Raw genomic sequence first — 13,445 nt, 5'->3', positions numbered from 1 at the left:
TCCTAACTGTCCCAACATAAAAACAAACTCTGATTAGATATCCAGTTACCATTTCATCAAGAAAATAAAAAATGGACCGTATAAGAATTTTTAAAATATTTTTTCACTCATAACTAAAATTGAACTGTAATGTCTATTTAAGTCCTTGTCCTTGGATTTGGTGTCAATTTCCTGGTGTATTTAGCAGTAATTTTAAAGGGGGGGGGGAGTCCTATCTATTTACTTTTCTTGCAGTTATTCTCTGGTACATTCTCTGATAAACTAAAATAAGACTGTAATATCTGTTACCCTGCATAAAAATAATTTTATATCAAGTCAAATATTTACAATATAAAACCTTTAAAATAAAGGTTGTGACTACAAGTAGCACTAAAAAATGGGGATATGCCCCAATTCAAAAAGGAATGGTACAGGGTCACCTGCATGGCTCAGTCCATTGAGCATCCTGACTCCTCTAAGGGTTGTGAGATGGAGCCCTGCATCAGGCTCTGCTCAGTGAGGACACTGGTTGAGAATCTCTCTCTCCTTCTGTTTCTGGCCCTTCCCCCACTCATACTTGCTCTATCAAGTCTACGAAAAAGGAATGGTTCAATACCGTAAGATCTCAGATATGAGCAGGAGAGCAGATCAACTCAATAATATTTAATTCCTAATACAGATTTTGAAATTTATCATTAGGATCTGGCAATAGAACTTGCACTGCTATATCACAAATCCACTAAAAATTTTATAGCAGAAAGGTAAAATGATTTCTAGCTGGACTTCTTTTATTTTATATAGGAGGAGAAAGCCTCTCAAAATTATATAATTTGGAAATCATCAGACTTAAGGTATTTCCCTTATTTGAACCACAAACAGGCATGGGCAAATTAGGTAAAGTCATTTTGTAGGATAAAATAATCAAATCAATAATGAAAGAACACTTCTATTTTTTAAATAAAAATTGTAACTAAGCATATCCAATTTTCCGATTCTCAAATTGAAACACATTTTCTTCAAAAAATATACATGCACATAAGCATTCATACACAAGATCTGACTTAGATCACTTGCATTCTTTAACCAATAATTCCTTCAATTTGTACTTTCTCACATTAATACAACAAGCTCTTTTTAAAACGCTATCTTTTTAATTTTCTTTTTATTTCTATATAAGCTCTATGCCTATTGTGGGGTTCAAACTCATAACCCTGAGATCAAGAGCCGCAGGCTCCACCAAATGAGCCAGCCAGGCGCCCCTAAAAACTATATCCATTTTTAGCTTTGAAGAGCTAAAAAGCAAGGCGTCTGGCTGACTCAGTTGGTTAAGCATCTAACTCTTGATTTCTGCTGAGGTGGTGATCTCAGGGTCGTGAGATCTAGCTCTTGGGCTCAGCATGGAGTCTAGTTGTCCTTCTCCCTCTGTTCCTCCCCCTGCCTGTACGCTCTTTCCCTCTCAAATAAATTTTTTTTAAGACTTTTTATTTATTTATTTGACAGACAGATCACAAATAGGCAGAGAGGCAGGCAGAGAGAGGAGGAAGCAGGCTCCCTGCTGAGCAATAGCCCGATGTGGGGCTCGATCCCAGGACCTCGAGACCACGACCCGAGCCGAAGGCAGAGGCCCCAGCCCACTGAGCCACCCAGGTGCCCCTCAAATAAATAAATCTTAAAAGAAAAAAAAAAAAAAGAAAGAAAGAAAAAATAAAATAAGAAAATAAAATAAAAAAGAAAAAAAAAAGCTAAAAAGCTATCCTCTTGTTTCAAAAAATAAATTTCTGAAAGGTATTCTCCTATGCTCATACAATATATTAACCAGAAAGATATATAAACTGTTTTACATCAAGCAGATCTGTAACTATGGTGAAGTCCATAGGCATCTGAGTGATAAGTAATGGTTTTAGTTAAACAGAGGGTTAACAAATCATGTGGGAAAACTTGAATATGCTAACCTCCTGCCTACAAAAGTTGTTCTTACAATATGACTTCCTACAGGTATGAGCATTTAGAGATTTTATTATTTATTTGACAGAGAGAGAGAGAGAGAGACAGCGAGAGAGGGAACACAAGCAGGGGGAGTAGAAGAGGGAGAAGCAGGCTTCCTGCTGAGCAGGGAGTCAATGCAGGGATCCATCCGAGGACCCTAGGATCATGACCCGAAGGCAGATGCTTAACTGACTGAGCCACCCAGGCACCCTGCAGGTAAAAGCCTTTAGAGGCTGGAAGAGATGAGGACAATTCTGTTTCACTACCAGTTACATGTGAAATTTGCCTTATTAGTCAACCTGACATAAAACAGGGTTTGCTACTAGCCTACAAACTCCACAAATAAAACTCCACTTGGAAGATCAAACAGTGCAGAGTCCTTTGGGGACTACTGTTTTGTCAAGAGTCCCAAGTATGACCCACTTTTATATTACAACAACTGGATCATCCTCCAGGGCATTCATAAACTTCCAGCACAGTACTCTCATGTGGACATGTCTGGACATAGCATTTATTTTGGGGGCCAGATTAATTCAGCCTGGTAAGACTAAGACATGGGCAACTGCTGCTCTCTGAGTAAAAAGAAGCACTATTTTGGATGTCCTAGCTCATGCCTAAAATTCACCACACACTAATGGAAAAAAGTTATCCTGAGCCTTTGGAAGCCACCCAAGTAAAAAATTAAGAAGGGAATGGTAGATAGGGCATACCAGAAGTTTCCTCTAAGGGGTAACAAAGCTAACTATGGCCTTCCTCTCTCCAGCCAATATCTCTACCCTGAGAAAAACAAGTGAACATTCAGTTGTTCTAGAAATAAGTACAGAGTTTTCCTGACTGCAGTGATTTGTAAGACTGCATTTCATTAAAAAACAATAATTTGATTTAGCACTTAATTCAACTCTCAGCTAAGTCTTCAAGTTAGTAAATAAAACCTTTTGTTTTCCTCTGCTGCCTAACTCTTCGACTTTGCCATGTTTAAAAGTATTGAATTCTCAGGGCGCCTGGGTGGCTCAGTTGGTTAAGCATCTGCTTTCACTCTGGTCCTGATTCCAGGCTCCCTACTCAGCAGGGAGTCTGCTTCTCCCTCTGCCCTTCCCTCTGCTCATGCTCCCCACCACCCTCAAGTAAATAAATAAAATTGTAAAAAAAAAAAATACTGAATTCTCCTTACATGGTATCCATTCACAACAGTTATTCATCACCTAAGATTAGGGAGCCTTACCTCAAAAAATATCTATTACCCAATGTAGTAAGGTAATTCTTACAAAATACTTTGTGTTTTTATCCTACATTTCCGGTCAATCACATACATATGGGGCAAACGAACCAAAGGTCATCCTGAAGACATACTTAGCCGAGTGGAAGAGTTGCAAAAGTAAGTGAGCTCTGTGAGATCAATTTTGGTCGAAGAGAATGTGATGGGATGAAAGCGAAGAACTTGCCTACAGATCGTCTTCCTCTGCCCTAAAATGCAATCTGCCTGCTAGACCTTCTATTTACCAACACAGGCACCCACCAAAAACTGCTACAATAAACAAATAAATAAATAAAACAATAAAAGCATCCGGCCTTGCTTTCTGTTCAAACAGCTGATCTCTGAGCCAGAACTCCCCTTCCTGAAACTGAAAGTATGGAACAAATAAATATAGCCCGGGCATGCCCACATGAAGCACAGGCCAAAGCTTTCGACAGTAAAATGGCACGTTTGAGAGAAAAAACCTGGTCTTAGCACTGGGGTATGGGGAGTAGACAGAAGCAGGTTTTTCTTCTCTTCTTAGTTCAGTTTAAATGGTATGTAACTTTCTCAGAAAAATCATCCAATAAAAAGAGCCAAGAGACCAGAGAAAAGGAAGAAAAAGCAACAGAGCTCGGTGAGGCCCGTGAGGAAGGGGAGACAACTGAGTGGGATCTCAGATGAACAGAAGGAAGCTCTGGTTCTGCGTGAAAAGAATAAACTCAAAATCCCGTTAAGATTTAAGAAGTACACCGATACCTTTTGAAAGATCTAATAAAAAAGAAATGTTACCACTTTTCTTGAAATAATGAGGGACAAGAAAAATAAGGACTCTGCTTCCTGCCGCTTCCGTCATGGGAGTTGGTATCCTGTGGGTTCCAGCAGGCTGTCTACAGTATGAATCCATAAAAATTTTTCGGCACCAGAGATAATCTACCAATAGTGCAGAAAGCAAATACACAGGGCAAGTGAAACCAGATTCCATGGTACTTGATTCAGCTGTTTACTAAAAAGACAGGTCAGTATAGTCAGTCCTTTGTCTACCACCGGCAAATGGTTTTTGTACACTTTATTACAAATAAAATAATCTTGTTTGACGATACCACCTGTCATCTTACAAACATATGAGAAGCAGTCCTAGGGTAAGAGTATATCTCTAGGAACTGAACTTTTCTTAAAAACAAACAAATGAACTATACTATGAATAAGTCCTGTATCTAAATTTATACAGCGTCTTTAGATAATGTGGAAATGAAATTATGATTTATTAATTTACATAAAAATTACTTTATACATTAAAGAAGAATTTTTCAAATTGTTAAAAAAACAAAGTCTGAAGCTGTCATTATTGGGATTCGTGGGACATGGTTTGCTCTTCTATCACTTGCTTCACAATTTCTGCCAGTTTTAGTCGGTCTACTTTATCTGTGAATCCACGACCTGAAATGTAAAAAAGAAAAAAGTCAGTCTCCACATGTGTGGAGCTGAGATTCTTGACAGGGACCCAATAAGGTACCAATGTGATGCACGACAGGGGCTCTGCAGGGCTGAATCTGCAGCACACTGTTTATCTGAATTCTGTAAAACAAGTGAAAGGGCCAAACATCTAGATATGCCTATGCAGTTAATGTAGGACTAACCCCCATCCCACAATACCCCTCTCACTCTCTAGTCTCACTTCACCTCAAATCAGCCCCAGCTCAGCCCCCAAAGATCCTTGATGTTCTACACATAGTCACTTCTCTGCATCAATGAAGAAAGGAAGAAGGATTTTCCTACCATTCCAGCTGAAGCTTTGCAGAGTATCTCTTAGAAGTTTGCATTCCCGGTTATACTTCCAAGCCTCCTGCATTACTTCATTCAACTTTTCGTCTTCATTCTCTCCTATTGATAAAGATGAAGAAGTAGTTGTGTTTTCCAGTGGCATCATGGGATTTTAAGTGTCAGAGATGGAAGGACACAATCTACAACTTGTTGAGAAGTGATGACTAAAGGCGCAAACTTTTGACACTGTTGTTACTACCAGTCCCTACATTACATGTAGGCCACTTCTGGGCTTTGCATTCTTCTACTCTGACAGCCTCACACAAATCTTCTGATGTTCCCAGGGTCTTAGCACTAGGGTATGCGGAGTAGGCAGAATCAGACTCTGCTGCTGAGCAAAAACACATGGTTAATCTAAGAAACCAGGAGAAGAAGGGAGAACAAGGCTGAGTGGACCACCTTCTTTCTCCTAAGCTCTTTTCTTCCTTTGGAAGCTATCTAAGTACACTATGTGAATTCTCTGAAAACCCAAGGAATTTAGATAGTTTTCTGGGTGCCTACTTGAGGAATCTCATTCATCTGCCAAGAAGAGCCCATTATACCCCACTGAATGGAGAGACTACACTAAAAGAAAGCTCTCACTCAAAAGGAGACATGTGCAAGTCACAGCCTGGCCACGATACAAGTAGCAGCAAGGGGCACTTTTGAACGGGAGGCACTCTCTTTATATTCATGAGTTAATGACAGCCTAGCCCTCTAAAGGCTCTAGAAATGTTTCCTGACCTTCACAAGCTGATCCAGACCCTGTCCACATTTTCTGTTCTTCATCTTCTGTCCTGTGCCCTCATTAACAAACCAAGAAAACACAAAACTGCATACTGCACCAGACACTGGTAATTAAACCTCAACTAGCAGTTTCACAGAAAACCAAAGGAGGGGCAGAACTTACCACCTTTCTGAGTTCCCACTGCCGTCTCTTTTTAGTGGACACGGAATAATTTATATAATGTACTTATTCTCTTAGAACACAAAGATGAGGAAGACAACCTCAAATTAACTGCTCCTTCTAGCATGCGCACCCACGTACGCGGAACATTCATAAATGGCGTGACCTTTACCAGCCTGGGGGAGAATACACTGAGCAATCACGTCTCGGAGCTTTTCCAAGGCAACGTTTGAATCCTCGGCTCCGTTCTCATGGTCGTGGATATAAACACCATCCTTTGGCTTGGTGCTTTAAAAGTTTGGAAGAGAGGGAATAACAAGGTGAAATGTCAAAAAACAACTCTCTAGGTTTGGTTAACTCTAAACATAAGGCAGCACATTTTTCGGATAAATAATTAACTACAGAGTGTCTCCAACTTCTGATGCTATTTAAAGGGCTTATCCTTTCCACCCTCATAAGAGGTAGCAAAAGGGCAAACCCCTGGCTGACCTTCCAGAACCCTGCACTCAGTCACACCAGCCATGAAGGAGAATCCACGGAATAATCAGTTACCCGAGTAATTTCCTCTTCCTCAGAATGGGGTTGTTCACAGAGTGAAGGGGTTTGAGGCTGACTTTCAGATCCTGGATTCTCATGTTGGCCAACTGTTCTGCGTGAGCCTGCTGGATTCCTGCAACCACCGCCTGAATGTAAACACTGTCATCAGTTTTCACGCTCACTTCAGGGCACCTAAAAAGCTAATCTAAGAAACTGTGAAGGAGAAGCTCTGAGAACTAAAAAGGCAATTTCACTGCTATGCTGGCAGTATACACATTTTGATAAGCCAGAGTTCTTCTCCATGGACTAGCAAGCCCAGGGAATACCAGGCAAACCAAGGGTCATACAACAGCTAGCCCTTCCTCCCGCCACAGGGACATTAATGCAAGTTAAGAAACAGTAACAGACTCCTGTTCACAGTCATTGGCAAGAGCAAGTGTAAAGAGCGGCATTCATGTACATCAGGGAAAGGGTGGTAAGCTGTGCCCAAGAAGCCTCCCACAGTGGCATTTACTCACTGCCCCCACAGTGTGGACAGTCACTTTAGCCCCGATGGCTCAGAACCCCAACCGCTTCATAAGATAAGCAAGTAGATCCTCAGGAACTCATCTACAAGTCAGTCAATTAATTTACAATGAGAGATAACTGTCATGGAGTCTAGAACTTTTGAAGCCTGTGTCTTTATGACCAGTTCAGGCTCTTACTATGAGCATACCAATTAAGGAAGGTAAATAATCAGCAGAAAGCTTTCTAAGAACAAGATGATTCCACGTTTATATTTTTTTAAAAGGACAAATTGAGTAGATGTGTGTCTCCCCAGAAAAAGGTGAGGAAGGATACATTAAGCCAGAGATGACCTCATCTCTGAGGGATGAGATTGAGGCAGAGGAATGAAAAGGAATTTATGCTTTTTAAAAAGATACACCTCTGTATTACTTTAATTTCAACAATAAAATTTGACAATTTTAAAAAGTAGTTAGTTCCCTCTTAAGCATGCAATTAGAGCAGGTAGAGTTTGAACTCCTTTAAAGGAACTATCATAGCTGGCTCTGGCTATACTCTACTGGATCCTCACATCACCCCTATCAGCAATGGCCCAACTGAGAGATGAGAATAGCTCCGGTTTGTGAGCTAAGGCTCCATCTCCTAGGCAGGCTTAGATGGACACTATTTAACATCTGCATACGTGGCCATTTTTCTACATTTCACATTTAGTTTTCTACACTTCAACTCACATCAGGACCCCATAATCTTTTACAAATGGGAATATACTGTCATCTTGCAGATCCACTTTATAGGCCTAGGGGCCACTCTTGAAAGATTCTGCACATCCACATTTGGCTTCATTATATACTAATTCTACAGTAACTCCAGAAAGCAATCTTATTTCTTCAACTTCAGGATTTTGAGGAAAGCCACACTGTAACCCCCACGTGCTGAGCCAAGCAATCCCTTAGGATTTTGGATTGATCAAACCAATTCTGGGCTACTAGGCTTATTTATATATTTATTTACTTACTTACTTACTTAACTTACTTATTTTATTTATTTATTTATTTATTTGACAGACAGAGATCACAAGTAGGCAGAGAGGCAGGCAGAGAGAGAGGGGGAAGCAGGCTCCCTGCTGAGCAGACAGCCCGATGCTCGATGCTCGATCCCAAGACCCTGAGATCATGACCTGAGCTGAAGGCAGAGGCTTAACCCATTAAGCCACCCAGGCGCCCTACTAGGCATATTTAAACCAGAAAGACAACCATACACAAATCAGAGATTGCACAGAACTCTGCTCTTTCCAGTTCTTTCTTTCCCATACTACAGCAAAACTAAGGGAGGTCTTAGGATTCTTTTTTCCTGGGCGTTTGGGTGGCTCAGTTGGTTAAGCGTCTGACTTTGGCTTAGATCATAATCTTAGGGTCCTAGGATTGAAACCCACGGCGGGCTCCCCACTCAGTGGGGAGTCTACTTGTCCTTCTCCCTCTCCCTCTGTCCCTCCCTGCCCCTTGGCTCCTGCTCTCTCTCTCAAATAAATAAATAAAATCTTTAGGAAAAAAATAATTCTTTTTTCCTATCCCCTTACTCTTTCTCATACTTCAATCCCCCTCCCTTCTAAGTGGGTAAGACATATGCCTGTTTCTCTGCCTTTACCTCTCAACCACACTATGGTCCCACACAACACATGTCATTCATCTGTGTGTCCATCTAAGCAATATATAAAACCTGAAAGGGGCACCTGGGTGGCTCAGTGGGTAAAGCCTCTGCCTTTGGCTCAGGTCATGAGCCCAGGGTCCTGGGATCAAGCTCCATATCCGGCTCTCTGCTCAGCAGAGAGCCTGCTTCCTCCTCTCTCTCTGCCTACTTGTGATCTCTGTCATATAAATAAATAAAATCTTTAATAATAAATAAATAAAGTCAAGAGACTTCCCTTGACTTAAATGAGCCTCGATCCTGATTTCCCTCTATTTTTCAATGAGATCACTAGATACCCATTATCCCCTTATTATCTAGTAAGTCACCCCAAATTGTAGAAATTTGTCTTCAAAAACACTGAGCCTATTCTCTTGTCTCTACTTCTCTGCTCCCAGAGCTGTCCCAGGCTTGCTGACTACTGCAGAAGTCTTGGGTCGGCAAATCTGCAAGTCTGGCTGACCATCCCTAAATACCTTCCCTGTGGCAAATCTCTTCCCCAAAACTGACAGTGGCCTCTCAGTTATGTGCTATTAAGACTTAAGTCCCGGGGCGCCTGGGTGGCTCCGTGGGTTAAGCCGCTGCCTTCGGCTCAGGTCATGATCTCAAGGTCCTGGGATCGAGTCCCACATCAGGCTCTCTGCTCAGCAGGGGGCCTGCTTCCCTTCCTCTCTCTCTGCCTGCTTCTCTGTCTACTTGTAATCTCTGTCTGTCAAATAAATAAATAAAATCTTTAAAAAAAAAAAAAAAAAGACTTAAGTCCCTCTGTGTACTTTCAAAGCCTGGCCCTGCCACATAGATTTCACTGACTTCCCATTAATGAAGCCAGGTGGTTTGCCCCACAGATGCACTTCGGTCTGTACTTGTTTGCTTCTTCCAGAGCTCACTGTGGCTCCACGTGCTCCTGTGGCTCATCTGGCCACGTATGTTCTCTACTCAAATTTTTAAAGGCAGCTCATGCCTAAACTAATGTGAATAGGTTAAAAACTGCCATGCAGTAATTAATAAATATGAGGGGTTTTGCCTTCTCTTTAGGAACCCTTCCCTAATTCCAGCCCTTCAAAGATATTCTCTTCTTCTGAATTCTCAGAGCATTTGTAGAAAATGTAGCATGCAAACCTCTGATATCTGAAATGTTCCCTCCTTATTTCACATAAATTGGTCTTTCCAGTCTTGTTTAAGCCCGTTGGGGGAGAGGAGGTTGTCTCATAGAACTCTGTGCCCCCGCCAACCCCAAAGCACAAATATGGAGGATTTGAGTTTTCACTTAGTGTATATTTACCGGGCCTTGATCTGGTCTTTTACGCAAAGAAGCTTTTATTTCAGATCCTGATTTTCAGGAAAGCAGGGATGTCTCTCTGGGAAAGACTGAGCTCTCTGCATTGCTCTGCCTTTGACCCCGCCCTGAGCCTTGTCCCAGCATTCCTTCTCAACACAGCCTTTTTGGTGAACAAAGTAAGCACATTCGAAACCTTATCCATCATCAGTTGAGCAGACGGTAGCACATTATCCAAGGCCTCCGTCGAGTTGAGCCACGGGTGGTCCAATACTCCCTCAATGGTGAGTCTTTCCTCTGGTTTGACCTTCAAGAGCCTGTGGAGAAAAGGCCAACAGAGTTACTTTCAGAAGGCTAGGAAGTTCCTGGGTCTGGTTCTAACCAGTTCCAACTTTTGCCTTTCTACCAACTCCTACAAGCTTAGGGTTTCCATCTGTTGGCAGGGGTGGGGATCTAGTACCTGACCCCTAGTGGTGAAGGCACTGTGTCCTTTGGTAAGTCCTTTCTACACTAGGCAGAGTGAGATAAAAATTGTAGGGTAAGCTTAATCCAGTGATACTGCAGACTGAGTTCTAGGTTTAATAAGCCTACATACAGCTTATACTTCCTGAGACTTGAATCTTCCACATCTATGTTTTTAGGACAGTGGGTTCCAGTTTCCTAAAGGGACTCAAAGTGCTCTTTTAGCTACAAAATTAGTTGAGGGGTCATGTGGTTGTGAAAGTCCAGGTTGCAACTTGTGATAAAACTGTTAGATGTCACCAAATGGCAGGACATGAACACTTTATTCCAGAAATATTCAAAAGCCAAAAATCTAAAGTCTCTGACAAGGGGATGGCATTTCCTTCTAAGCTGAATGTATTGCTCTGTACCATCTGCTTTTTGATCCTACTTCTTCACATCTTGTCCATTCATGCTGATGCAATTCTTGGCCCACCTCAGCATGTTCCCTGGGGTTTTTAGCCCCTCCTTCCAACTACACATCCTCACACAGTAAATGTCAGTCAGGACAACATGTATACTTGCTCTTTCAGGTTCTCTGCAACCTTCTAGATCATTCTGAACAAAGAGCTTCAGATTCTGAAGAAACAATTATTTAGAAAAGAAACCCAAAGCTGAAAGAAGATAATACTGCTCTAAGTACAGGAAATATATTCTATAGAACTGACAAAGAACCACTTTGAGGATATTGATGTTTTGGTTAAGTAGCTGAGAATACAGTGTGGAAACTGCATGGGAAGACAAGTGATGCTTTAAACATTGCTCCACCGTCCTAAAAACTTTTCCTTGTATATTTTAGAAACTAGTCTGTCTTTATATACACAGATTTTCAACCCATAGGACAAGCTCTCTATTGAAAGGGAGTAATCTCCATAGAGAAATGGTTATACTGTCAGGAGAAACCTCCCAGGCATTCCCCCTTTAATGCTTTTCTTTATCGTATTTCAAATGAAGAAAATGAAACCAAAAGAGGAAAAATTACTCAGTGAACACCCAGCAGTAGGAATACAAGAAGAATACCAAATCCCAGGCAGCTGAGCCTCCCACACAGGTGGGCAGGAAAAGAAAATATACATCAAATTTAGGTCTTACTTCTTACCTAGTCCTTCAGCTACAAAAGTACTCTGTCAACTCTCCCTTAACCACTCACTAGGACTGAATTTTCTAAATTTATCTTAGCAGTGGGGAGGCTAGAGGCCCACACAATCAGCCACCTCCTCCCCACAGCAGCTAAGGAATGAAAAGACAAAATGTCATTGTCATCTTAGCCCGAGTTCAGTTCCTGACGCCATGTCTGTTCCACATAACTGGCTAACATTCAGGAAGGGCACACCATGGGGCTTACCCTTTAAGATCCTAAATTAAAGCTCCAAGGGATCTGGATTCACAGCCTGGGGACAAATTCTAAGAATGCAACAAGAGGGAGCAAAGCTCCCATTTTCACCAAGGTGTGGACATGAAGAGCTCTCATCTCAGGCTCCAGGGATAAGATTTCTATGATGCACCCAGGGGAAGGAGCATGCCTGGGAAACCAATGACTTTTCCCTTGCGATCCACCACTTTGAGGCCTCCTTGGCCTCCCTACCCCTCAGCCTGGGTACTCACTTCCTCACAACATCTTTGGCCATCTCTGAAATCTGGCTCCACTCTTCTTCTGGGAACTCAAAACTGCCTGTCATGATCTTTCTCCGCATATCCTTTGGGATAGTCCGGCTGTGGTGTTTGGAGTAAAAAGGAGGGTATCCGCACAACATCACGTAGATAATCACCCCTAGGGACCACAAGTCACAGCTCTGAAAAGAAAATTAAAATAGTCACTTACAGCAGAGGCACAGCCCCAAAATAAAGGACCAGCCCAGAAACAGCCCCTTACACAGGCTGCTATCTCCAAAAATCAATTAACAACGAATAGAAAAGTTTCAAGTCTTAAGGGAACCAACCTTTCTCTCTACCATAGATACTCTAACCCATGTTTTTGCCTAATACTAATGGATATTTGTAGATGACGCAACCCATGCTACAGAATATAATTACAAAATTATAGAGGTGAGGTGCCTGGGTGGCTCAGCTGGTTAAGTGTCTGCCTTCGGTTCAGGTCATGATCCCAGGGTCCTGCTCAGCAGGGAGTCTGCTTATCTCTCTGCGCCCTCACCCAGCTCATGCTCCTTCTCAAGTAAATAAATGAAATCTTAAAAAATTATAAAGGTGAGGGCGCCTGGGTGGCTCAGTGGGTTAAGCCGCTGCCTTCGGCTCGGGTCATGATCTCAGGGTCCTGGGATCGAGTCCCGCGTCGGGCTCTCTGCTCAGCGGGGAGCCTGCTTCCTCCTCTCTCTCTCTCTGCCTGCCTCTCTGCCTACTTGTGATCTGTCTCTGTCAAATAAATAAATAAAATCTTTAAAAAAAATTATAAAGGTGAAAGGAATCTTAAAAATAGTTCAAACTAGGGCAACTGGGTGGCTCAGTCAATTAAGAATCTGTCTTTGGTTCTGGTTATGAGCCCAGAGTCCTGGGATTGAGCCCTACATCAGGCTTCTTGCTCAGTGGGGAGCCTGTTTCTCCCTTTCCCTCTCCCTGTTGCTCTACTTACTTATGCTTGCTCACTCTCTAATAAATAAATAAATAAAATCTTTAAAAAAATAGTTCAAATCCCTCACTTTCCACATGAAGAAACTGATACTACTTTTTTTAAAATTAAGATTGATATAGTTATTTAATTTCTAAAAATTTAATTACATCCGATTACATATTTGTTAAAAAATTATTTGCAAATGTAGCATTCAGTTTTCATTTAGTTGCCAATATAAAGAGGACTATCTCTTAACTAACATATATACACATTCAAAAGTAATATGAGCTGTTTATTATTCCAACATGCTACTCATCTGCAGTGTGTAATTTTTATCAATGTTATGCTAATTCATGAGCACCATTAGGCTCACAAAATGGAATAGGAAAAGAAGACAAAAATACTACTGGAAAATATATAACATAAGAATCCATTGCATGCATGCTGAGCAAATTTTAGCAAGTAAATT

The 13,445-nt window shown here is 41.5% G+C and overlaps 2 protein-coding genes across 3 annotated transcripts in view; one reads left to right on the top strand and one right to left on the bottom strand.

The window, feature by feature from the left end:
* The window catches only part of TMEM116 (transmembrane protein 116), a 167,357-nt gene that overhangs the window by 128,651 nt on the left and 25,261 nt on the right, over positions 1–13,445 (top strand). The gene's annotated exons all lie outside the window — the stretch shown is intronic.
* The window catches only part of MAPKAPK5 (MAPK activated protein kinase 5), a 36,392-nt gene continuing 27,198 nt past the window's right edge, over positions 4,252–13,445 (bottom strand). The window contains exons 9-14 of the mRNA XM_059408448.1: positions 12,016–12,203; positions 10,106–10,226; positions 6,462–6,592; positions 6,082–6,197; positions 4,979–5,083; positions 4,252–4,639 (exon numbers count right to left, since the gene is read on the bottom strand). Coding sequence (XP_059264431.1) covers positions 4,545–4,639; positions 4,979–5,083; positions 6,082–6,197; positions 6,462–6,592; positions 10,106–10,226; positions 12,016–12,203 — 756 coding nt within the window. The 3' untranslated portion in view covers positions 4,252–4,544. The remainder of the gene's footprint in view (positions 4,640–4,978; positions 5,084–6,081; positions 6,198–6,461; positions 6,593–10,105; positions 10,227–12,015; positions 12,204–13,445) is intronic.

The sequence above is a fragment of the Mustela nigripes genome, chromosome 8, assembly GCF_022355385.1.
Source record: "Mustela nigripes isolate SB6536 chromosome 8, MUSNIG.SB6536, whole genome shotgun sequence".
NCBI lineage: Eukaryota > Metazoa > Chordata > Mammalia > Carnivora > Mustelidae > Mustela > Mustela nigripes.
This window is presented reverse-complemented; position numbering and strand designations above follow the sequence as displayed.